This window comes from Hemiscyllium ocellatum (assembly GCF_020745735.1).
Source record: "Hemiscyllium ocellatum isolate sHemOce1 chromosome 27 unlocalized genomic scaffold, sHemOce1.pat.X.cur. SUPER_27_unloc_29, whole genome shotgun sequence".
Taxonomy (NCBI): Eukaryota; Metazoa; Chordata; class Chondrichthyes; order Orectolobiformes; family Hemiscylliidae; genus Hemiscyllium; species Hemiscyllium ocellatum.
Genome location: NW_026867497.1, coordinates 331,250 through 357,022, shown reverse-complemented (window position 1 = coordinate 357,022; position 25,773 = coordinate 331,250). Strand labels below are relative to the sequence as shown.

Below are 25,773 nucleotides of genomic sequence, written 5' to 3'. Positions count from 1 at the left end.
CCTCACTTTCTCCACAGCCCAGTATATAAGCATCTAAACAATGACCTTTTTTCCGCATTTTCTTCCACAGCAAAGGCAAGATCATTACATTGTGTTATTGCGTTTGCCAATGGAGACAGACCTGAACCAACATTTGCAGAGTCTGTTCCCCCAACCCCCCATTCACCCCATTTCCTTTCAGTTGCTGCAAGTCAACAATTGAAGCTCAGAATTTAGAAAAGAAACGAAAAATAGGATGAGAAAAGAGAGTGCCGTACTCACAGATGTTGGACAGAGGAAGGAGGTTGCAATCTAGAGTGAAGTTCAATCTTTATTCAGAGAGAGGAGCAACAACAGCAACTTCCGAAGCTCATGTTCCAACTTCCGCATTCAGACAATAGGGGCGCTCTGATTGGCAGGAGGACCAGTCGCTTTCCGGTCCTCCAGTGCTTCCTATTGGTCCATCAAAAGAAGGGCGCGAGCCGTGTGCGCGGACACCGAGCAGCTGGCGGCGCAGATTTTTTGCTGACTCCGAGGAGCATGCGCAGTGCTTGCTGCCACAGAGAGGCTGGAGATCCTGGGAGCTGGTATTACTGACAGGTTTGAAGTGTCCAAATGTCAGGGGGAGATAAAAAGGCTGGAGCCACTTTCTTTTCCCCATCTGTGGCTCGACTTCTTAGTCCTACTGCATTTGTTTGGCTGCTCAACTTTTGTATATCTTTTCCCCAAGGTTGGGGTCCTAAGGCTTAGGGCAAAGGTTTAGGGTAAATGGGGAAAAATTTGGAGGGACCTCGGATTAGAAATAAAAACAGTGTGAAAGTTAATTGGCCTCAAGAAACGCCCTCTCTTACACCCCAACAAAAATAGATTGTTCACAGCCTATTGCTCACTCAGTGGGAAGACTGTTGTGAAACTTGAAAGGGATAAAAAAAGACTTATAAGGATGTTGTTAGGGTTGGAGCTCCAGGGAGAGGCTGAATAGGCTGGGGCTGTTTTCCCTGGAGTATTGGAGGCTGAGGGGGTAACCTTATAGAGGTTTATAAAATCATGAGGGGCATAGATAATATAAATAGACAAGGTATTTCCCCTGGGGTGGGGAGGTTCAGAAGTAGAAGACATTAGTTTTAGGGTGAGAGGGGAAAAGTATCCTATGGGGCAACTTGTTTCACGCAGAGAGTGGTCCGTGTATTGAATGAGCTGCCAGAGGAAGTGGTACAATTACAACATTTATAAGGATGGGGACATGAACAGGAAGGTTTACAGTGATATGTGGAAAGTGCTGGCAAATGAGACTACATTAATTTAGGACATCTGGTCAGCCCAGACCAAAGGCTTTCTTTCTGTGCTCTACAACTCTATGATTCTTTTTCGACGTAGTCAGAGCCAATTTCACAAGACTAGGAATAGGCCATTCACCCATTACAGCCCGTCCTCAACTGTGGCCTAACTGTACATATTTCAATGCGAGTTTCAAAAGATGTCTGCAGCTTTTTTATGAAATTGAACATGCTTTAATAATGTTTCTCAATATATCATTTTAGCTATTCTTAATTTTAATAATAAGCCATTTCCCAGGTAGAGTCATCACCATCCATTCTCTCTCCCTCTTCTTATCAGTTCCTGAATCCTGGCACCAGACAGACAATAATATCATCTGGCCTCCTGCTGGCAACTGCAGAGAACGGAGACAATCCCTGACGCAATCAGAAAGCTGTCCTGAGGGGAATGACCGTCTCCCAGAATAAAGTGTCCGGTTAAGATCCCCCCACCCACCACCGTGTCTGCAGCCTGGCTTCCAGCTGAATCTGTCTGAGCCGAAGGTCCTCCAGCGTGTGTTTATCCTGGATGATACCATCCAGAGCCTCCCACCTTCTGAGAGACAAGTGCCACTCTGTCCTCTCCGATGTGTGTTGTGTCACTGCTTAACTGTTTTCAGTGGCCGAGCAGAGGTTGATGGCCAAGTTCAGAACCCATGAGGATAACCTTGGGTGACCCCACTACACCCTACACTCTCTCATACTCACACAGACCCTCTCTCATACACATGGTCTCTCTCAGACACACACACAAATCCACCAATGCACACACCCGCTTACAGGCTCATACTCCATCATACACACGTGCAAAAATACACGCACTCACACTACTCTCTCATACACGCACATACATACAAGTCCATGGGATGAATTTGCGTTTGCAGTATTATATTTGCAGATAGATTCAATGTGTGCTTTTTGTGGAAACATCGGCAGGCAGTTAATGAAGGCAATCAATCCATGTCATATTTTATCAACTCATACTTTGGAAATAGAACCAGTCTGATTCAAGATTGGGATACAGACAGACCGAACCTCACACCTTTCATGCATTGTCTGAGCTGAGATGTCACCTATTTTTATAAAACCTTAAGTCATCTTGAGAACATGAATTAAAAGTAGTTCTGAGATTTACATATTAATGAACAGAAACCTGCAGCATATTCTAAAGATGGAAGACTTAACAGCAATCAAGGTTTGTTCAATATAACCCATCAGTTGCATGAAACTGATCTTTTACTATAAAATCTGTGTCTTAGGATCCTGCCCCACAGCTACCTGATGAAGGAGCAGCGCTCTGAAAGCTAGTGCTTCCAAATAAAACTGTTGGACTATAACCTGGTGTTGTGAGATTTTAACTTTGTGCACACCAGTCCAACACTGACACCTCCACAACGTTTCTAGTGAACACAGCCCACACTTCCACCAGGAAACTTTACAATGCTGATAGAACAACGCAGTACCTGCATCCCTAAAAAATTTACAATTTCTAATGATACCAGCTACTCATTCACTGCTCCATCTGATACATGACATTGGAAACTTAGTGCAGGAGGCTGAACGAATAGAGCACCTTTAAACAAAAACCATCTGGAGCTCAAAGCTTTCAATGAGAGTCTGAGCCCGATGGTAAGTTCAGGTAACCCTTTATTGCAACCCAACTTTGTTACAGCTTCAGATCCCCTCAGCAAAAAGGTGTAGAAAAAGTATCTTTTTTTTTTAGAAACAGCTCAAGGTCTAAGTGCACACACTTCTCCCCCTGCCCCCTCACCCCCACTTTCTTTACTATTTGTCAGCACAGAGCTGTCCTTTTGTAATTAGATCCTTGGCATAACCATAAATTAGAAGAAGTATTGCCTCATGCACCAATTTAAACCCATACCTTGTCTCCAGCCGTCACTGCTTTAAACCCCCTGCGATGGCATGTGATCTCCGCAGGTGACTCTGCAGGTGGGAGGAGCGGCTAAAGCTCTTCCCGCACTGATAGCAGGTGAACGGCCTCTCCCCTGTGTGGACCCGCCGGTGCCTCAGCAGGTCAGAGGCCTGGGTAAAGCCCTTCCTGCACTCTGGGCAGCTGAAGGGCCTCTCCCCCGTGTGGAACCGCTGGTGCTTCAGTCTGTCAGAGGAACTGTTGAAGGCCTTCCTGCACTCTGTGCACGGGAATGGCCTCTCCCCCGTGTGGACCCGCTGGTGGGTTAGCAGGGCGAAGGAATTGCTGAAGCCCTTCCCACATTCGGTGCAGATGAACAGCCTCTCCCCAGTGTGGAGCTGCCGGTGGGCCAATAGGGTGGAGGCCTGGGTAAAGCCCTTCCCGCATGTGGAGCACCTGAAGGGCTGCTCCCCCGTGTGGACTCGCCGGTGCCTCAACAGGTCGGAGCAATTGCTGAAGGCCTTCCCGCAATCGGGGCAGCTGAAGGGCCTCTCCCCCGTGTGGACCCGCTGGTGCCTCACCAGGTCGGAGGAATTGCTGAAGGCCTTCCCGCAGTTGGTGCAGGGGAATGGCCTCTCCCCGGTGTGACTGCGACGATGAATCTCCAGAGCAGATGGGAAACGGAAATTTTTTCCACAGTCTCCACACTTCCACGGTTTCTCCATGGGGCAGGATTCCTCGGGTTTCTCCATGGCCGAAGCTTCAGCCACACACAACACGTGTAGAGCTCTTCCCCGGCCTTATAACTATTTCAGGCTCCACACTCAGTGCACTCCAACAGTAGGGTCTCTCATCCAGTCCCACTGATGCTGAAAACGGACTGAAACAGGAACCAGAAAGCTTTGCTCCTTCTCACAGAATCAGTCAAAAATTGTTGCGGTCCCGATGGATTGAGTGACTGTCAGACATTGACATCAAAGTGAGGACTGCAGACGCTGGAGAGTCAGTATCGAAAAGTGCGATGCTGAAAAAACACAGCAAGTCAGGCTGCACCTGAGGAGCAGGAGAGTCGACATTTTGGGCATAAGCCCTTCATCTGTTGATTTTGAAACTTCCGTCTTCAGATCTTCAAATACTCTGTAAAAGGAGATTACAAAATTCATTCCTGTCAGTCCAGAATAAAAATTCAGAACAAGCAATTTGTTTGTGTTGTTATTCCACAAAATTGAAAGCACTATCCCACTCTCTCTCTCTCTCTCTCTCTCTCTCTCTCTCTCTCTCTCTCTCTCTCCCGCCCTCCGCTCTAACTCCTTCTCCTGAAGGTGTTGATTCAGGATCGTATAGGGGCAGAAAAGCAAAAACGTCAAGATAGACATCTGAGTTTTGGATAACTCCACCTGAAATTTAATATCTTTCACAACACTGGGATATTGCGGAGAGTGAGCAGGTCTGATTTTGGGAAGCAAAAAAAATGTCAATACAGGGTGAGCCTGCAATGCAGGTTTTTGATGAACAACCAGACACAAAATGGAAAAATATTACAATGTCCTGGCATTGAAATGATATATTTAACAAACCTGGATCGTTAATTCTTTCATCTTTTACAATGGATTGCAGATATCATTAATATGTAAATCTCAGAACTTCCTGTAAGGCACCTTCTCAGGATAAATTTAAGGCTTTAGAACAAAAGGAGACACCTCTGCTCAAACAATACATTAAAGGCGTGAGGTCAGAATCTGTCTGTATCCCAGTCTAGAGTCAGACTGGTTCTATTTCCAATGTGAAATTTACAAAATATTACATGTATTAACTGCCTGCAGATTGTGCATTTCTTTGAGGAAAATAGAATGCATATGCAAATATCATTCTGCAAACAAATTCACCCCCATGGACTTGTGCAGGTGTGTGCGTGACAGAGAGAAAAAGTCTGTTTCTATGCTGTATATCTCTGTCAATTTGACAACAGAAATTTTTTTTTGTTGATATTGTTGTAAATCATGTACTAATAGCTCGATGTAAGGGTGAGAGAATTCCTCAAATAAGGCACTGTAGGAATCCTGGGAGAGTAGTATTTCTGGTTTACTTCCTATTGAACAATATTAAGCACAAGCACCTACTTATTTCTAATTTTGGTTCACATTTCTTGTTTTATTCCCTGCCGTGACTACACTCAGTGTCTGGATGGTTAACAGGCTGGGAGATTGGGGGTCTGGATGGTTATCAGGCTGGGAGATTGGGGGTCTGGATTGACTTATTGTTCCAGAAGGTGTAAAAAAAAGGGGGCAAAGCATCAGCAGAAATCCAGGAGGGGTGAGAAATCAGGACCTGAAATCTGAGGTGACACCAGATTACCCTGTGATCAGTGCTTTGATTACCTGTGCTAACCCTCTACCTTTATCTTGCTTTCCATTTGATCACCACCTCAATATTGAGGATCCAATCCTTGTCATCCTGGAGCCATATCTCTGTAAGGAGTCCCACATTTTAATTATTCCCTTCAATGTGTGCAGTCAATTCATTCGCTTTTGTTGCAATGTAGCACACATTCAGACATACCATTTTTAGTTTCAATTTTTGTGATCTTTAGAATCCAATTTTGATTACCGGTACATTTACTCTCCGTATCTTTCTGTCATTCTCAGATCTTCATTTTCCACATCACTGTATTGCTCACTGGCCTTGATTTGGATTGGTCATGCTAAATTGCCCATAGTGTCCAGAGATGTGCAGGTTAGGTGGGTTAGCCATGGGAATTGCAGGGTTAGAGTTTCATAGTAATAGAAGCAGTAATAGGTCATTTGGCCCATCGAGCCTGCTTCGCCATTCATTTAGATCATGACTGATCTCTCCAATGTCTCAGCTTCTCCTCCCTGCATTGTCCCAACTACCCTTAATACCTTTACCATGCAAAAGCCCATCTAACTGTGTCCTGAATATACTTAATTAAGCTGCCTCTACTGCTTCCCTGGGCAGAGAATTACATAGATTCACTATTCTCTGGGAAAAGCAGTTCCTCCTCATCTACTCCAACTAATCTTGTGGTCTGGTCTCACCCACCAGCAGAAATGACTGGATAGGGTAGGGTTTCATCCCCACAGTGCAATAAAATCCCACTTTTCACCAAAATCTCAGATGTACTCACTCACTCAGGTGCTGTCTCATAAATGAAAGATTTCATTGTACCTTCTGCTCCCAGTAAGGACAAGACATCTTTGAAGGCTGCTCTGAAAGTCCAGTCTTCACAATGACACTTCCGGTTTCACCAAAGACCCAGAGAGTCATACAGCACAGAAACAGACCCTTCAGTCCAATTCGTATGTGCCGCCCAGATATCCTAACTTAATCTAGTCCCATTTCCCAGCATTTGGCCCATACCCCTCTAAACGCTTCCTATTCTTGTACCCATCCAGATGCCTTTTAAATGCTGTAATTGTATCAGGCTCCACCCCTTCCTACGACAGCTCATTCAATACATGCACCACCTTCTGCGTGAAACATGTCCCTTTTAAATCATTCCCCTCTCACCTCAAACGTATGCTCTCTAGTTTTGCATTCACCCTATCCATGCCGCTTATAAGGTCACCCAAGCATCTGATGCTCCAGGAAAATATCCCTGACCGATTCAGCCTCTCTCTGTAGATCAAACCCTCCAACTCTGGCAACAGCCTTTTAAGTCTTTTCTGACCCGTTTCAAAGTTTCACATCATATTTCCTGTAGCAGGGAAACCAGAACTGAATGCAGTATTTTAAAAGTGGCCTAACCAATGTCCTGTACAGCCACAACATGACCTCCCATCTCTGATACTCAATGCTCTGAATAATAAAGGAAAGCTTACAAAATGCCTTCTTCACTATTCTGGCTACCTGAGACTGCACTTTCAAGGAACAATGAACCTGCACTCCAAGGTCTCTTTGTTCTGAAGCACTCCCTTAACTGTCCTGCCTGGATTGCCTTACCAAAATGCAAACATCACATTTCCCTAAATTAATCTCCATCTGCCACTCCCTGGCCCATTGCCCCATCCAATCAATTCTAATTTATAGTGAACTCTCTGTAAGTCTTATTCCCTGGAAGTTCAAAATCTCCATCCCACACACTCCCTCCTTTCTCAATTTGTTGAACCTAATCCCTGCTGTACCTCATCCTGAAGGGTCTGGTTCATGCTGATTAACAGGGCCACACTCAGGGGAATCTAACTGAAACAAACAGAATACTCAATGGCCTGGATGAGTTGATGCTGTGAAGATGTTTCCATTGGAAGGAGAGACTAGCAGCCGAGGGCACAGCCTTAGGAGTTAAGGGAAGGCCTTTCAGAACAGAGATTAGGAGAAATTTCTTTAGCTAGAGAGTGGTGAACTGGTGGACCTCATTGCCACAGAAGGCTGTGGAGGCCAGGTAACTGAGGATATTTAACACTGAGACAGAAACAGTTCTTGAGTATCAAGGGGATCGAAGGTTACAGGGAGAAAACAGGAGAATGGGGCTGAGACACTTATCAGCCGCGATTGAATGGTCTGGGCAGACCCAGTGGGCTGAATGGCTTTAATTTCTACTCCTATGAATAGGAAAGGTTCAGAGATATATAGGCCAAACAAGGTAGGACTAGTTTAGTTTATGAATATAGTCAGCATGAAATCAAGTATCTGTTTCTGTGCTGTACGATTCTGTAACTGTTCTTAAAACCATTTTTTTCTGTTCCCTCATAACCATCCACTTCATTGTTGTTCAAAAATCAGATGAACTCAGCCTTCAATATATTCAATGACCCCTTAACCGCAGGAAGGCCTACCCCACTTCTGAACTCAATTCCCCTTGCTAATACACCTTGCCCTGCTGACTGCTTAGTGCACCTGTCTGACAACTGGTATTGACTGGTGTAGAAAGACACTGAAACCTCTTTGTACATCCACATAACATTCCTGATGAACGGCTCATGTCCAAAACGTCGACTCTCCTGGTCCTTGGATGCTGTCTGACCCGCTGTTCTTTTCCAGGGCCACACTTGTCAACTCTGATCTCCATCATCTGCACTCCTCACTTTCTCCATATCCCAAAATATCACCATTAAAACAATGCACCTCCTTTCTGCTTTTGTTTTCCCACAGCAAAGGTTACATTATCACATTGTGGTCATGCATTTGCCAATTGAGACACAGATCTGGACCAACATTTCTAGACAAAAGTAAGTACTGCAGATGCCGGAGATTAGAGTCGAGAGTGTGGTGCTGGAAAAGCACGCGGGTCAGGCAGCATCCGAGGAGCAGGAAAATTCCTGATGAAGGACTTTTGCCTGAAACGTCGATTTTCCTGCTCCTCGGATGCTGCCTGACCTGCTATGCTTTTCCAGCTCCACACTCTCGACCAATATTTCTACACTCTGTCCCCCTCCCTGAATTCACTCCCTTTCCTTTCAGTTGCTGCAAGTCAACAATTGAACGCCAGAATGAAAAAAAAGTGGAACAGGTGGTGAGAAAAGAGAGTGCCGTACTCACAGATGTTGGACAGAGGAAGAAAGTTGCAGTTTGGGGTAAAGCTCAATCTTCATTCAGAGAGACAGGAGCAGCACCTGCTTCAGAACCTCATTGTCCAACTTCCGCATTCAGACAATAGCGGTGCTCTGATTGGCAGGAGGACAAGACACCTTCCGGTCCTCCCGAGTTCACTATTGGTCCATCAAAAGTAGGTTATGAGCCGTTTGTGCGTACAGCCAGGAGCGTGCACAGTCTTTTGCTGACACCAGCGGACATGCGCACTGCTTGCTAACACCGAGGTGCATGCGCATTATGCTCTTCAGAGATGCTTACGTTACTGACAGGTTTGAAGTGTCCAAATGCCGATCACTAACTGGAGGGCATAGGTTTAGGTTGGGTGGGGAAAGATGAGGGATGAAAAAGTGTTGCTGGAAAAGTGCAGCAGGTCAGGCAGTTTCCAAGGAGCAGGAGAATTGATGTTTCGGGCATGAGCCCTTCTTCAGGAATCAGGAGGGAAAAATCTTCAGGAAAGATGAGGGACCAAAGGATTATAAAAAGCGTGTGGCATTTAATTTGCCTCAAGAAATGCCAGAACTAGAGGACATTAGTTTAGAATGAGTGGGGGAAAGTTTAAAACGGACCTAAGGGGTATCTTGGCTCAGGACTGGGAGACAGACAGACTTGAACCTCACACCTTTCTTGCATTGTCTGAGCTGAGATATCACCTAATTTTATAAAATCTTAAGTCATCGGGAGAACGTGACTTAAAAGTAGTTCTGGGTTATACATGTTAATGAACCGAAACTGCAACCCATTCTAAAAAATGAAAGACTAAATTGCAACTGGACTTGTTCAGGAAATCAACTGCACGACACTGTAATGTTTTGCGATAAATTCTATGTCTTACGATCCTGCTCAACAGCTACCCGACGAAGGAGCAGCACTCCGAAAGCTAACGCTTCCAAATAAATCTGTTGTGACTATAACCTGGAGTTGTGTAGATTTTAACTTTATCCACCTGAGTCCAACACCAGCAACTCCACATCATTTCTAATTAACACAGCCCACACCTCCTGGTGCTGCCAGTAAACTTTACAATGCCGATAAAACGACAATACCTGCACTCCTGAAATATTCGCAATTTCCAACAATACTAGCTACTCATTCACTGCACCATCTGATACACGACACTGGAAACTTAGTGCAGGAGGCTGAAAGAAATCAACAGGTTTAAAACAAAAACCATTTGAAGCTCAAAGCCTTCAATGAGAGTCTGAGCCCGGCGGTAAGTTCAGGTAACCCTTTATTGTGACCCAACTTGGTTACAGCTTCCGTTTGCCCCCAGCAAAAAGGCGTAGAAAAAGTAGCTTTTCATTTGAAAACAGCTCAAGGTCAAAGCGCACACACTCCCTTTCTTAGCCTGTAGGAAGTATTGCCTCACTCAGCAATTTTAACGTATACTCTGTATCCAGGTAGGTTTCTCCCTGTTCATTTGCTGGGGAGAGGGAGGGGCGTAGTGGGCGAGAGGGCGGGGGGAGAGGGGGGCGGAGGTTGCAGTGTAGGGTCAACCATCAGCCAGACAGGGTAAAGGTTGCAGCTGGGACGACTGAGCGAATCCTTTCCCACAATGGTAGTTTCCTTCCCAAAAAAATGACGTGAGTCAATCAGATGGGGGGTTGCCCCCCACCTCCCCACCCCACTCCTCCTCACCCCAACTCCCCCTCAAAAATGGCTTCATCATTAGACTTGGAACTCCAGATTACTGACTGAATTATTCCAAATTTACCCTCTGCCTGGGCAGGATTCAAACCCAGGAGGCCCCGGAACTGGGTTAATACTCCAGTCTATAATGGCACTCAGCTGTCATTCCTTCAATGCCCCTGCTATGGCACGTGAACTTGCTGGCGCCTCCGCAGGTGGGAGGAGCAGGTGAACACCTTATTGCACCTGGGGCAATTGAAGGGCCTCTCCCCTATGTGGACCTGCTGGTGTTTCTGAAGTGTGATGGCCTGGGTAAAGCACTTCCTGCACTCGGGACAACTAAAGGGCCTCTCCCCCGTGTGGATCCGCTGGTGGATCTGGAGGTTGGAGGCCCGGGCAAAGCCCTTCCCGCACTCGAGGCACCTGAAGGGCCTCTCCCCGGTGTGGGACCGCTGGTGTCTCAGCCGGGCAGAGGCCTGGGTAAAGCACTTCCCACATTCACAGCAACTGAAGGGCCTCTCCCCCGTGTGGACCCGCTGGTGTGTCTGCAGGGTGGAGGAATCGCTGAAGCCTTTACCGCACTCTGGGCAGCTGAAGGGCCGCTCCCCTGTGTGGAGCCGCTGGTGGATCAGCAGGGCAGAGGCCTGGGTAAAGGCCTTCCTGCACTTGGTGCAGCTGAAGGGCCTCTCCCCGGTGTGGACCCGCCGGTGGGTCAGCAGGTGGGAAGAATCACTGAAGGCCTTCCCGCACTCGGGGCAGGAGAGTGGTCTCTCCCCCTTGTGGATTCGCTGGTGCCTCAGCAGGGCGAAGGAATTGCTGAAGGCCTTCCCACACTCGGGGCAGCTGAAAGGCCTCTCCCCCGTGTGGACCCGCCGGTGGGTCAGCAGGGCAGATGCCTGGGTAAAGCCCTTCCTGCACTCGGGGCAGCTGAAAGGCCTCTCACCGGTGTGACTGCGCCGATGAGTCTCCAGAGCAGACGGGGCACAGAAGCCTTTCCCACAGTCGCCACACTTCCACGGTTTCTTCACGGAGCTGGATTCCTCAGGTTTCTCCATGACCTAAACTTCAGCCGCACACAAACGTGGGTACAGCCCCACCCTGCCGTGAATTCCTCTTTCTAGGCCGTATAACTGTTTCAGCCTCCACACTCACTGCGATGCAATGTAGGGTCTCTCATCCAGTCCCACGGATTCTGAAAATGTACTCAAACAGGAAGCTGGAGAGTCAAGAGTTCAAAAGTGTGACACTGGAAAAGCACTGTAGGTCAGGCAGCATCTGAAGAGCAGAAGGGTCAATGCTTCGGGCATAAGGCCTTCATCTGTTGATTTTGAAATTTCCGTCTTCAGATCTTCAAATACTCTGTAAAAAGAGATTACAAAAGTCATCACACTCAGTGCAGGGTAACAATTCTGAACAAGCAATTCTACTTTCTGCAGAATATACTTTTCTTTTGTTATTCCACAAAATTGAAAGCACCATCCCACTCTCTCTCCCCCTCTGTTCTCACTTCGCTCTAATTCTCCTCAAGGTGCTGATTCAGGATCTCACAGATGCAACCAACAGAGACAGAGATGTACAGCATGGAAATAGACCCGAACCCAGGGAAAAGACTTTGTCTATTTATCCTAAACATGCCCCTCATAAACCTTTCAAGTTTCACAACATATTTTCATTGAAAGGAGACCAGAATTGCACGCAATATCTCAACAGTGGCCTAACCAATTTCTGTACAGCCGCAACATGACCTCCCAAGAGTTCAAAATTAACATGAAAGAAGTCTTTGATAAGCATTTCATACTTAAACTTTGACAAGGCACTGATAAATGTATCCAACAATCTTGAAGGAAGGGACGATAGAAATTGTGGAAGCCATAATTTATCAGTCTTCCATGGACTTGGAGGAGGTGCCAGACGACTGGAGAACTGCAAACATTGCAGCCTGGTTTAAGTAAAGCTAATCTCAGCAATTATAGAGTCATAGAGATATACAGCATGGAAACAGACCCTTCGGTCCAACCCGTCCATGCCGACCAGATATCCCAACCCAATCTAGTCCCACCTGCCAGTTTAAATTTGGTGGAGAAGCTTCCAGTAATACTGACTCTGGTCAAAATTAGTAGTCACATGGAGAAAGGTGGATTGATTAGGAAGAGTCTGCGAGGGATTTCTGACGGGGACACTGCATTTAACAAAATTTGTTGAAGATTTGTGAACACGTTACAAGCTTGACGAGGATAATACTTCTGCTCTCCTCTTTGTTATCCATACTGGCTTCTGGGGAGCCGGGTACCCCTATAGCCTTGACATTATTCTGAATGGCGTGCATTTGAGGCAATTAAAGCACCAAAGTGTGACTTCAGATTACTTGGCTACATTGGTGTCTCGGTTTTGCTATCCTATCTCTCCCATAAAGGCTGACACCGACTGTGAGCAGGAGTCTGCTGGGCACCACCTTCATTAATCAAAAGGGAAAGAGCTATTGATTCAGCACCTCAGTAAATCTTGAGGCAGTCTTGGCTCCTATGCACATGTTGGGATGCATGCAAGGAGATGTTTATATTTTGCTTCTGTACTGAGAATTCATAAATTGAAGCCAATGTACATTTTAAAATTCTTCAAGATTAAAAGTACAGAGGAGATCAATATTATACAACAATCCAACAACCCCGTCCCAAGACAACATGTGCCTGACCCTCACAAAGCTGGCGGCCGGTTGCCCGGACAACCCGAGAGCTCCTTCCCCGGTGAAGTAAACACTGGGCCTGTGGGGCTTTTATTCGCGGCCTGCGGCCTCCCCCTAGGAGTTTATAAACTCCCCAGTCTCCCTCCTCCCGCGGTTCCCAATCCTACCCTGTCTCACTGTCTCCTCTCCCCGGGGGCAGGAGCCAGGTCTTGGCGCTCGGACCTGGCGACCTCCCCGGGATGTTTCTGAAACCTGGTCCTGTTCTGAAGAAGGATCCCCGGACCCGAAACACGTCCTCACATTTCTCTCAACACGAGCTGCCGGACCTGCTCAGCTTTTCCAGCGGTTTCTGTTCTTGTTCCTTCAGCCGCCGGCGCCATTCCTCTCCCACACTCAGTCACACTGTCTTTGTCCGGCCGCGGGACCCACACTGCACATGCGCCAACACGCAGGGGGCGTGGTCCAGACAACGTCGTCACCAATCGAGGGGGCGTGGTTGGGGAGCCCTCCAACCAATAGGGGACAATGGGGGTTGGTTTTCCCCGCCCCCAGCCTCCTGAAAGGTGTGTTACTTTTTAATTTCCAGCCTGTTCAGGAATGTTCCTCCAGACCTTTGGAAAGCTGAAACATCAGGAAACTTCCAGACACAAACAAAGGGGTTTTAAAAAATGAATAGAAATAGGTCAGGTAAATTACGAAAGAAGCCTAGTATAAAATATCAAAAGGGTATGCCAAAGGGAACAGAGTCACTAAAGTAAATGTTGGTTCCTTGGAAGATGAACCAGGTGAGTTAATAAGGGGAACACTGAAATGACAGAGCTGCTAAATCAATACTTTTCCTCACTTTTCACGTTGGAGGACAGCAGTACCGTTCGTATTGGAACGAGCAAGTCAAAGGCTATAGAAAAGGTAGAACTTAAACAATCAACGTCGATAGGTACACTATTAGGATTGAGGGCAAACAAATCCCCTGGGCCTGACAGCCTACCTCCTAGGGTACTAAAGGAAGTGACGGCGGAGATTGTGGATTCATTAGTTACAATATTCCAAAATTCCCTGGACATGAGAAAGATTCATTGAGTTTATTTAATACAGAGATAGGCAGGTCCTTGATTGTCAAGGTGATCAAAGGTTATGGGGAGAAAGCGGGAGAATGGAGTTAGAAACGTTTCAGCCATGATTGAATGGCTTCGTTTCCGCTCCTATATCTTAGGATCTTATGGTTCCTTTTGGATTGGATAAATGCTAATGTAATGCCTGTATTCAGAAAGGGAGGCAGGCAATATGTGAAAATCTGCAGACCAGTTAGTTTAACATCTGTTGTTGGGAAGGTGTTAGCGTCAATTATCAAGGAAGCAATATCAGGACGTTTGAAAAGTCAAAACTCTATCTATCAGAGTCAGCATGGTTTTATGATGGGCAAATCAGATTTGACTAAGTTCTTCATTGATGTAACAAGTGGATAATAGGGATCATGTAGATGTAATATATCTGGCTTTTCAGAAGGCATTTGCTAAAGTGCCACTCAAAGCATTAATTCGCAAGGTTAGATCATGTGGGACATGGGGTGATTTATCAGCTTGGATAGGTGACTGGCTGATGGGCAGAAGACAGACAGTCTGAATTGATGACTTTTTTTCTGGATGGCAAGATGTAACTAGTGAGGTGCACAGGGTTGGGTCCTTGGACCCCAGCTATTTACAATCTACATTAGTGACATGGATACAGGGATAAAAGGCTCATTTGCCAAATTTGTGGATGACACATAAATAGACAGGATGGTAAGTTGCAATGAGGAAATACAAACCTTTCAAATGGATCTAGATAGGTTAGGAGAGTGGGTCAAAATGTGGCATATGGAGTTTAAGGTGGATAAGTGTGAGGTCATGCATTTTGGTCAAAAAAAAACACAGCAAAGCAACCTTTTTTCTAATAGAGGGTTTGGGATGATCTGGTGCAGAGAGATCTGGGTATCCTCATTAATGAGTCACAGAAAACTAGCATGCAGGTACAGCAGATAAGAAAGAAAGTGAATGCAGCATTTGCTTTTATTGCTAAAGAAATAGAACATAAAGGGAAGGAAGTGTTGCTGCAACCAAACATAGCATTGCTGAAACTGCACCTGGAGGATTGTGCCCAGTTTTAAACTCATTTCCCCTTATATGGTTATGGTAGGGGATTTAACTTTCCAACAGGACTGCCCTAGGTTTAAGGGTTTAGATGGAGACGAATTTGTTAAGCGTGTTCAATAAAGATTTCTGATTTAGTATGTGGATATACCTATGGAGAAGGTGCAAAACTTGACCTACTCTTGGGAAATAAGGCAGGACAGCTGACTGAGGTGTCGGTGGGGCTGCACTTTGGAGCCAGCGACCATAATTACATTAATTTTAAAATAGTGATGGAAAAGGATAGACCAGATCTAAAAGTTGAAATTCTAAATTGGCGAATGTCTCATTTTAACGTAATAGACAAGAACTTTCCAAAGTTGTTTGGTGGCAGATGTTTGCAGGTAAAGAGACGGCTGGAAAATGGGAAGCCTTCAGAAATGAGATAAAGAGAGTCCAGAGACAGTATATTCCTGTTAGGGTGAAAGGAATGTCTGGTAGGTGTAGGGAATGTTGGATGACTGGAGAAATTGAGTATTTGGTGAAGAAAAAGAAGGAAGCATATGTCAGGTATAGACAGGATACATTGTGTGAATCCTTAGAAGAGTATAAAGGTAGTATGAGTATACTTAAAAGGGAAGTCAGGAGGACAAAAACTGGATATGAGATAACTTTGACAAATAGGGTTAAGGAGAACCCAAAGGGTTTTTACAAATACATTAAGGACAAAAGGGCCACTAGGGAGAGAATAGGGCACACCAAAGATGAGCAAGGCAGTCAAAGTGTGGAACTACAGGAGATGGGGAGATACAAAGCGAGTATTTTGCATCAATGTTTACTCTGAAGAAGGACATGAAAAATATAAAATGTAGGGAAATAGATTATAACATCTTGAAAAATGTCCATATTACAGAGGAAGTGGTGCTGGATATCTTGAAACATGAAGATGGATAAATCTCCAGGACCTGATCAGACGTACCCGAGAACTCTGTGGGAGGCTACGGGAAGTGATTGTTGGGCCCCTTGCTAAAATATTTGTATCATTGATAGTCACAGGAGAGGTGTCAGAAAACTGGAGGTTGGTTAACGTTGGTACCACTATTTAAGAACGTTGATAAGGAAAAGCCAGGGAACCTGACATCGGTGGTGGGCAGGTTGTTGGAGTGAAACCTGAGAGACAGGATTTACACATATTTGGAAAGGCAAGGACTGATTAGGGATAGGCGGCATGGCTTTGTGCATGGGAAATCATGTCTCACAAACTTGATTGAGTGCTTTGAAGAAGTAACAAAGAAGATTGAGAGCAGAGCAATGGTTGTGATCTATATGGACTTCAGTAAGGTGTTTGACAAGGTTCCCCGAGGGAGACATGTTAGCAAGGTTAGATCTTATGGAATACAGAGAGAACTAGACATTTGGATACAGAACTGGCTCAAAGTTAGAAGGTGGTGGTGGAGGTTTATTTTTTAAACTGGAGGCTTATGACCAGTGGAGTGCCACAACGATCGGTGCTAGGTCCACTACTTTTTGTATTTTTTATGCAAATGACTTGGATGTGAACATAAGATGTGTAGTTAGTAGGTTTGCTGATGACACCAAAATTGGAGGTGCAGTGAACAATGAGGAAGGTTACCTCAGATTACAATGGGATCTTGATCAGATGTACCAATGGGCTGAGGAGTGGCAGATGGAGTTTAATTTTGATGTATGCGAGGTGCTGCATTTTGGAAAAACAAATCAGAGCAGCACATCTACACTTAATGGTAAGGTTCGAGGGAGTGTTGTTGAACAAAAGAGACCTTGGAGTGCAGGTTCACAGCTCTTTGAAAGTGGAGTTGCAGGTAGATAGGATAGTGAAGAAGGTGTTTGATATACTTTTTTTTATTGGTCAGAGTATTGAGTATAGGATTTGAGAGGTCATGTTGTGGCTATACAGGAGAATGTTTCGGCCACTTTTGGAAGAAGTGTACAATTCCGACATCCTTCCTCTTGGAATGATGTTGTGAAACTTGAAGGGGTTCAGAAAAAATTTACAAAGATGTTGCCAGGGTTGGAGGATTTGAGCTACAAAGAGAGGTTGACTAGGCTGGGGCTGTTCTCCCTGGAGTGGAGGTGGCTGAGGGGTGACCTGAGGGCTTTATAAAATTATGAAAATCACGGATAGGGCGAATAGCCAAGGTATGTTCCCCCAAGGTGGAGGAGTCCAAAACTAGAAGGTATAAGTTTAAGATGAGAGGGGGAAAGATTTAAAAAGGAACTAAGGGGCAACGTTTTCACGCAGAAGGTAGAGTGTGTATGGAATGAGCAGCCAGAGGTAGTGGTGGAGGTGGGTACAATTACAACATTTAAAAGGTGTCTAGATGAATAGTTCGGATTTAGAGGAATATGGAGCAAATGCTGGAACTTGGGACTGGGCGAGATTGGAATATCTGGTCGGCATGGATGAATTGAACTGAAGTGTCTGTTTCTGTGCGGTGTGACTCTAGAAGGCTATAACTGCTATGACCGAAACTAGACCTTTTTACTGATAATGTTCCTGCTGGATTTTTTTAGTGTACCTAGTTTCAGTCGATTTCTGGGAGGTAAAATTGGCATACGTCCTGTATCCTGGAAATTCTGAAAAATAAAAATAAATAATTCTCCTTGTGAATGGTACAATCCACACACCGTGATGTGAATGGTACAATCCTCCCCTTTCCTTTTCCCCCTCCACCTTCGAATGATGCAATCGTCCCCCTCTGAATGGTATAATCCTTTACTCCCCCACAGCCATTAAGGGTACAATTCTCCCAAGTCTCAATGGTACGATCCTTTCCACACCACCCCGAATGAATGGTACAATCCTCCCCCTGAGCTGGGATTCCCCAATCCCTTTCTGTTTCATGTTTCCGAAGCCTTTCCCATTTTGAAAACAGTCTCTGTTTCTGGTCTTCCCACCAAAGTGCATAACCTCAGACTTTACCACATTGTATTCCATCTGCCCCTTCTCTGACCATTCTCCTGGCCTGTCCCAGCACTCTCAGCATGGACCCCTTTGGAACTCCAAAGACCCCTTTATGCCAACTCTCTACCTTCTGCCAGTCAGTCAATCCTCGATCCGCGCCAGTACCTTGCTCCTACACCAGGGACTCATCTTATTTAGCAGCCTCCTGCACGGCACCTTGTCAAAGGCCTTCTGGAAATCCAAATCGCTCACGTCCATTGGCTCTCCCTTTGTCTAACTTACTCATTACCTGCTCAAAGAATCCTAATAGATTTGTCAGACATGACCTCCTCTTGTCAAAGCCATGCAGACTCGGTCCTGTTTTAACATGCACCTCCACATACTTCCCACTCTCACCCTTCATAAAACCTGTTAAGTTTACTCATTTTAACCATAAATACACTGTTCTATTCTTTAAAATGAATTCAAGTTTAAAGATTTCATATTATGTATGTACACTGCCTTTGCTCCACGTAATATTTTATCCTTCTGAAGAAGACCTTCAAAAAAGATTAGCACAAGGTATGAAACTGACTGTGTGACTGCATCAAGTAAAGGAGATGGTAAGAATGAGAAAGGAGCAGCTAAATATCTAAACCTACCCATGCAATGGTCAAGAAGGCACAACAACGCCTTTTCTTCCTCAAGATGCTCAAGAAATTCGGCACATCCATAATGACACTCACCAACATTTACAGATACACTACAGAAAGCAATGTATCTGGTTGCATCACACCCTGCTACGGCAACTGCTCTGCCCAGGACCAGAAGAAACTACAGAAGGTTGTGTGCACAGCACGGTCCATCACGGAAGCCAACCTCCCATCCATGAAATCCATCTACACTTCTCATTGTCGTGGAAAGGCTACCAACCTCAAAGACCCCTCCCACCCCGGGAATGATCTCTCACACCATCTTCTGTCAGGCAGGAGATACAGAAGCTTGAACACATGCACCAACAGGTTCAAGAATAGCTTCTTCCCTGCCATTATTAGCCTGCTGAATGGAGCTCTCCAATTTGAAATCTAATGTTGACCTTGCTTCTGCGCAGCCCCTGTGCAGCTGTAACCCTGTACGCCTCACTCTGTCTAAGCGCAGTATGACCTGCATGTCCTCGTTTGCTCGGATCTGACTGTACTGCTGATAAAACAACTCTCACAGGGGGCATTCCCTTCACCTCAAACCCCTTCAATATCTCTGACAAGGCGGAATGGTGCCTGGAACCAGACAGGTCCCCTGAAGTTACCACACTCAAAATACCACCAGCAATGACCAAATATGGGGACAACAGCCCACCCTGCTGGAGGTCTCCGGGTTACCACCTGGACAAATATAAAGAGTGGTTTTACCCGGCCTACAACCCCTCCCATGAGCCCCCAGCCCTGACCATTGCTGACACCAGCCCACACGGGCCACCTGCGGGATCCATCTGTTTGAAACACACACAGCCACCCGGATGGGAGGCTGGCTGCAGCCGGTGCACTGACTCCCTGCTCCTAACTCCCACAGCACGCCGATCCACTGCAGAAGGCAGCATTTTAAACCGACAGGTCCTCAACAGGATCACCCAGAATACCACCTTCCTCACCAGCTGGACAGGGACCCAGACACTCCATCTCCGGACCGACAACGGCACCTATTTTATCTGTGGCCACAAAGCCTACCCCTGGCTGCTGTTGTCCTGGTCTAGGAGCTGCAATGTTGGGTATGCGGTACCATTCATTTATCACTCCCAGTCCCCTCCCTTCCCAAAGCCCATGCCACGCAGCAGACGAGCCCTCGCTGCCATTGAAGCAGCTCCCTACCTGATGTCACCCCACTCTGCAACCTTACAGTTACAGGTAGAAGCCCACAAACTTGCTGTCACAGTACAAGATGTGGCAAACTCTACAGCAGACGCACTCGCCCAGCTGAATGTGGAGGCTGTTGCCATCTGTACTGTGCCTCTGGAGAACGGGATGGCCCTGGACTTCCTACTCGCTGTGAAAGAGGGCACGTGCAGAGCCTGACTGCAGGGACTGATAGTCCTCATCGCTATCATTACCGGGCTTAGAGTGCTAGCCATGGCTATCCGACTGTGCTGTTCATGCCTATGTACAATTCTGTCTCCCTCAACACTCAGCTCGCACAGATCCACTGGGAGAACATCCCTGCTCCTAAAATAGCCTCTCCTGAACCAGACTCGGACACTGAGAGCTATCTGTCTGATACCATGACCCCCACCCGACAATCCCCCTGAGTCCAGCTACATTGCCCCTTCTCGTCCCTCCCCTAAGCAAAACAAAAAGAAATGGTGGGGTGGGGGAAGAGATTGTGGAAAAAGATCTGCCACTCTGCCAACCCACAAAAGCAAAATTGCCCAAACTGTACCTAAAACACCCAGAATGCCCATGCAGGCTCACAAGCCAAACCAGACAGCACACACAGACAAAGGAATACACTTCAACCTCACTAACAATGCCAGAGCACCGCAGGTATCTCAAAGCCCCAAAGGCAGTTTCACAACCCAACAATACCAAAGCCACACAAACAGCAGGTCAGACAGAGAGGCACCAGCAAGGATTTCTAGTGAAGGCAGCCCACACCTCCCAGTGCTGCCAGTAACCTTTACAATGCTGATGAAATGACGCAGTACCTGCACTCATGAAAAATTTACAATTTCTAACGATACTAGCTCCTTATTCACGGCTCCACTACATTGGAAACTTAGTGCAGGAGGTTGAAATGAAATGAGCAGCTTTAAAACAAAAACCTCTTGGAACTCAAAGCTTTCAATGAAATTCTGAGCCCAGAAGTGAGTTCAGGTAACCTTTATCAAGACCCAACTTTATTACAGCTTCAGATCCCCCCAGCAAAAAGACGTGGAAAAAGTAGATTTTTTTTAAAAAACAGTTCAAGTTCAAACCTACAAAGTCCCCCCACCCCCAACTTTCTTTACTATTGGTTGGCACCGAGTTATCCCTTTGTAATTGGGTCCTTGGTACAGCCTTAACCCGTGGGAAGTATTGCCTCACTCAGCAATTTCAACCCAGACCCTGTATCCAAGCAAGTTTCTCCCTGTTCATTTCTGCAGGTGGGGGAGTTAACCACACTGCTGTGGGTCTGGAGTCACATGTAGGCCACCCGGGTAAAGGATGCAGCTGGGACAACTGAGTGAATCCTTTCCTGCAACGGCAGTTTCCTTTCCTAAAAAAGGGCATGAGTGAATCAGATGGGGGATCTCACGCCCCTGCCCCCAAAAATGGTTTCATCGTTAGATTCCGAACTCCAGACTTCTGACCAAATTCCAATTCCGCTATCCGCCATGACGGGATTCAAACCCAGAGGTCCAGTCGATAATGGACTCTGCCATTGCTCCTTCAATCCCCCTGCCGTGGCATGTGAACTCGCTGGTGCCTCTGCAGGTGGGAAGAGCGGGTGAATCCCTTCCCACACTGAGAGCAGGTGAATGGCCACTCCCCGCTGTGGACCCGCTGGTGGGCCAGCAGGGTGGAGGTCTGTGTAAAGCCCTTCCCACACTCAGGGCAGCTGAAGGGTCTCTCCCCAGCGTGGACCCGCTGGTGCTTCAGTCTGTCGGACGAATTGCTGAAGGCTTTCCCGCACTCGGGGCAGGTGAAGGGCCTCTCCCCGGTGTGGACTCGTCGGTGGGTCAGCAAGGTGGAGGCGTGGGTAAAGCCCTTCCCTCACTCGGGGCAGCTGAAGGGCCTCTCCCCCGTGTGGACCCGCTGATGCCTCAGCAGGGCTGAGGAATTGCTGAAGGCCTTCCCACACTTGGTGCAAAGAAAGGGCCTCTCTCCGGTGTGGACCTGCCGGTGGGTCAGCAGACTGGAGGCCTGGGTAAAGCCCTTCCCACATTTGGGACAGCTGAAGGGTCTCTCCCCCGTGTGGACCCGTTGGTGCTTCAGTAGGTCAGAGGAATTGCTGAAGGTCTTACCACACTCTGTGCAGGGGAATGGCCTCTCCCCGGTGTGAGTGCGCCGATGAGTCTCCAGGGCAGACGGGAAATGGAAACTTTTCCCACAGTCACCACACTTACATGGTTTCTCTACGGGGCAGGATCCCTCAGGTTTCTCCATGGCCAAAACTTCAGCTGCACACAAACATGTGTCGAGCCCCTCCCTGCCGTAAATTCCTCTTTCCAGGTCGTATAACTATTTCTGGCTCCACACTCAGTGCACTGCAACAGTACGGTCTCTCATCCAGTCCCACTGATTCTGAAAACATATAGAAACAGGAACCAAAAAGCTTTGCTCCTTCTCACAGAATCACAGTCAAAAATTGTTGTGTTCCCAATGGATTGAGTGACTGTCAGACATTGACATCAAAGTGAGGATTGCAGACACTGGATACTCAGTGTCGAAAAGTGCGGCGCTGGAAAAGCACAGCAGGTCAGGCAGCATCCGAAGAGCAGGAGAGTCGATATTTCAAGCATAAGCCCTTCATCTGTTGATTTTGAAACTTCTGTCTTCAGATCTTCAAATACTCTGTAAAAAAAGATTTCAAAAGTCATCACTGTCAGTCCAGGGTAGAAATTCAGAACAAGTAACTCTACTTTCTGCAGAACATTCTTTTCTTTTGTTATTCCACAAAATTGAAAGCACCATCCCACTCTCTCTCTCTCTCTCCTTCTGTTCTCACTCCACTCTAATCCTCCTGAAGGTGCTGATTCAGGATCTTACAGGGGCGGAAAAGCAAAAATGTCAAGACTGACATCTCTCTGAATTTTGGATAGCTCCACCTGAAAGTTAGTTTCTTTCCCAACATTGGAATACTGCTGAGAGTGAGCAGGTCTGATTTTGGGAAGCAAAAACTGTCAATTCAGGATGAACCTACAATGCAGCTTCTTGAAGAACAATGAGACACGAAATGGTTAACGTCCCCAGGAAGGGGGAGAAAACGAGACATCAAGGTATTGACACCGACACCAGAGAGAAAGTGAACATGCCGACCAGATATCCAGAATCAATCTAGGCCTATTTGCCAGCACTTGGCCTATATTCCTTTAACCCCTTCCTATTCATATACCCATCCAGATGGCCTTTAAATGTTGTGATTGTACCAGCCTCCACCACTTCCTCCAGCAGCTTGTTCCTTACACACACTGCCCTCAGAATGAAAATGTTGCCCCTTACGTCCCTTTTAAACCTTCCCTTCCCCAGCCCACCCTGAACCTATTACCCTTACATTCTGGAGTATCCCATCTCAAGGAAAAGACCTTGATTATATACCCTATCCATGCCCCTCATGATTTTATCAACTTCAGCCCCCAGCGCACAAGGGGAAGCAGCCTCAGTCTGCTTGACCTCTCCCTATCACTCAAACCCTGGCAACATTCTTGTAAATCCTTTCTGAACCCTTTCAAGTTTCACAATATCCTCCTGATAGGAGTGAGACCAGAACTGCACACAACATTCCAAAAGTGGCCATGGTTCTGCTGAACAATGGCAATTTAATTCCAAAATATTAATTTCTTCATGAGAAGGGAATAAATGGCCATGTAGCTGTAACAGGTCTCCTGCAGAAGAGTGTAGAACTGAGTGAGAGAACTTTCCATTAAAATGGAGAGGAACAGAGGTGATTCTGTGACTGGAGACTTAAATCTAAAGCAAGGAAATTACAACAGCAGAGGCACAAACAGGCCACAACAAATAAGGGAACATTATTGAAAGAAATGACAAACATTTAAAGAACAGCTGGAGGAACTGCAACGGTTGTCCATTCCTGTCTGAAAAAATAAAACACAGAAGGTGGCACAGCCACGGCTAACAAGGGACATGATGGATAGGACTAGATCCAAAGGAGTGGCGTACAAATTGGCTAAAAATAAAGCAGCAGATCTGAAGACTGGCAGCACGTCAGGTTTCAACAAAAAGATTGATCAAAAGGCAAAAATGGGTATGTGAAGACAAAAAAAGAATAGAGAAAACAATAACAACTAGAACAGGCAAAGTTCTCATGTGAACAAAGAGATGGCAGACCAATTAACCACACATGTTGCTTCTATGATCACAAAGGAGGACACAGGTAACATCTCCAAAATGTTGGGGAACACAAGGTCCATTGAGAGCAGGACTGAAGGAAATGAGTAGTTGTGGGGAAATGGTGTTGGGAAAATTGATGGGATTAAAAGTTTACAAATCCCGGTGCTGGTAACCCACACCCCTAACTATGGTCCAAGGTCATGCAATTGGCAAATCCTGAGCTAATCTAAGCAGAACTATTAAATGGTAAGGTCCTACGGAGTGTTGCTGAACAAAGTGACCTTGGAGTGCAGATTCGTAGCTCCTTGAAAGTAGAGTCGCAAATAGATAGGATAGTGAAGGTGGTGTTTGGTATGCTTTCCTTTATCGGTCAGAGTATTGGGTACAAGAGTTGGGAGGTCATGTTGCGGCTGTACATGACACTGGTTAGGTCACTTTTGGAATATTGCATGCAATTCTGGTCTCCTTCCTATCAGAAGAATGTGTGAACCTTGAAAGGGTTCAGAAAAGATTTACAAGAATTATGCCAGGGTTGAGGGATTTGAGCTATAGGGAGAAGTTAAACAGGCTGGTGGTTTTCCATGGAGAGTTGGACGCTAAGAGGTGACCTTATAAAAGTTCATAAAATGATGAGGTGCACGGGTAGAATAAATAGACAAAGTCTCCTCCCTGGGGTGGGGGAGTTGATAACTATAGAACATAGGTTTAGGATGGGAGGGGAAAATTTTAAAGGAGACCTAAGGGGCAACTTTTTCACACAGAGTGGTAAATGTATGGAATGAACTGTTGGAAGAAGTGGAGGAGGCTGGTGCAATTGTAACATTTAAAAGGCATCTGGATGGGTATATGAACAGGAAGGGTTTGGAGAGATATGGGCCGGATGCTGGCTCAAGTTATCCCTCCTCCTGTATAGAATTTCAAATCCATCTTCATCATGACTTTCCTCCACTCCTGGTGTTCTCTTTTCCCAGTCTACAAACTGAAAATAACATCAACACATCAATGCTCTCCTGGTCACTGCGATCTTGGAAAGACCCAGTTTCTGTTCCAGCGCCACAAATGATCAGATTTATTCACCTCAAATTCACAGTCCGCCTTCGTGTCATTCCAGATCTCTCTCTCTCTCTTTCCCACTCCCTTTTCCTGTGTTAATGACACACAGACCAGGCTCAGGGCCAGGTCTCTCAGAGTGAAATGAGGACATTCTAGTTGAATGACACCAACTGTCATTTCTCTCCCGGAAGTGACGGTTGATCGTGCCCTCACCAAGATGGCCGCCCGTGCTCCCCGCCCCAAGTGAACATGCGCCTGATCCTTACAATGATGGCGACCTGTTGCCCGGGCAACACGACAGCTCCTTCGGTGGTGAAGTGGGCCTGGGGAGGTTTTATTCGCGCCTCCCCCGAGGAGTTTATAAACTCCCCAGCCTCCCTCGGTTCCCAATCCTACCCTGTCTCACTGTCTCCTCTCCCCGGGGGCAGGAGCCAGGTCTTGGCGCTCGGACCTGGCGACCTCCCCGGGATGTTTCTGAAACCTGGTCCTGTTCTGAAGAAGGATCCCCGGACCCGAAACACGTCCTCACATTTCTCTCAACACGAGCTGCCGGACCTGCTCAGCTTTTCCAGCGGTTTCTGTTCTTGTTCCTTCAGCCGCCGGCGCCATTCCTCTCCCACACTC

General features: G+C 46.4%; 2 protein-coding genes and 1 pseudogene across 5 annotated transcripts in view; 1 reads left to right on the top strand and 2 right to left on the bottom strand.

Moving 5' to 3' along the window:
- Nucleotides 1–11,367, bottom strand: part of LOC132807974 (zinc finger protein 239-like) — a 17,417-nt gene extending 6,050 nt beyond the window's left edge. The window contains exons 1-2 of one of the 4 annotated variants that reach the window (XM_060821865.1): nt 11,285–11,367; nt 3,178–4,302 (exon numbers count right to left, since the gene is read on the bottom strand). In XM_060821865.1, the coding sequence (XP_060677848.1) occupies nt 3,192–3,917 (726 nt within the window). In that variant the 5' untranslated portion in view covers nt 3,918–4,302; nt 11,285–11,367 and the 3' untranslated portion in view covers nt 3,178–3,191. Of the gene's footprint in view, nt 1–2,239; nt 4,303–8,657; nt 8,750–11,284 lie in introns of those variants that run through there. The other 3 variants (XM_060821861.1, XM_060821862.1, XM_060821864.1) reach the window with 3 other exon arrangements.
- LOC132807989 (uncharacterized) overlaps nt 1–25,773 on the top strand; it is a 233,927-nt gene that overhangs the window by 43,251 nt on the left and 164,903 nt on the right. The window contains exons 2-3 of the mRNA XM_060821884.1: nt 19,277–20,107; nt 21,373–21,519. Of these exons, the coding sequence (XP_060677867.1) occupies nt 19,277–20,107; nt 21,373–21,519 (978 nt within the window). The remainder of the gene's footprint in view (nt 1–19,276; nt 20,108–21,372; nt 21,520–25,773) is intronic.
- LOC132807980 (gastrula zinc finger protein XlCGF26.1-like) lies at nt 10,363–25,773 on the bottom strand (annotated as a pseudogene).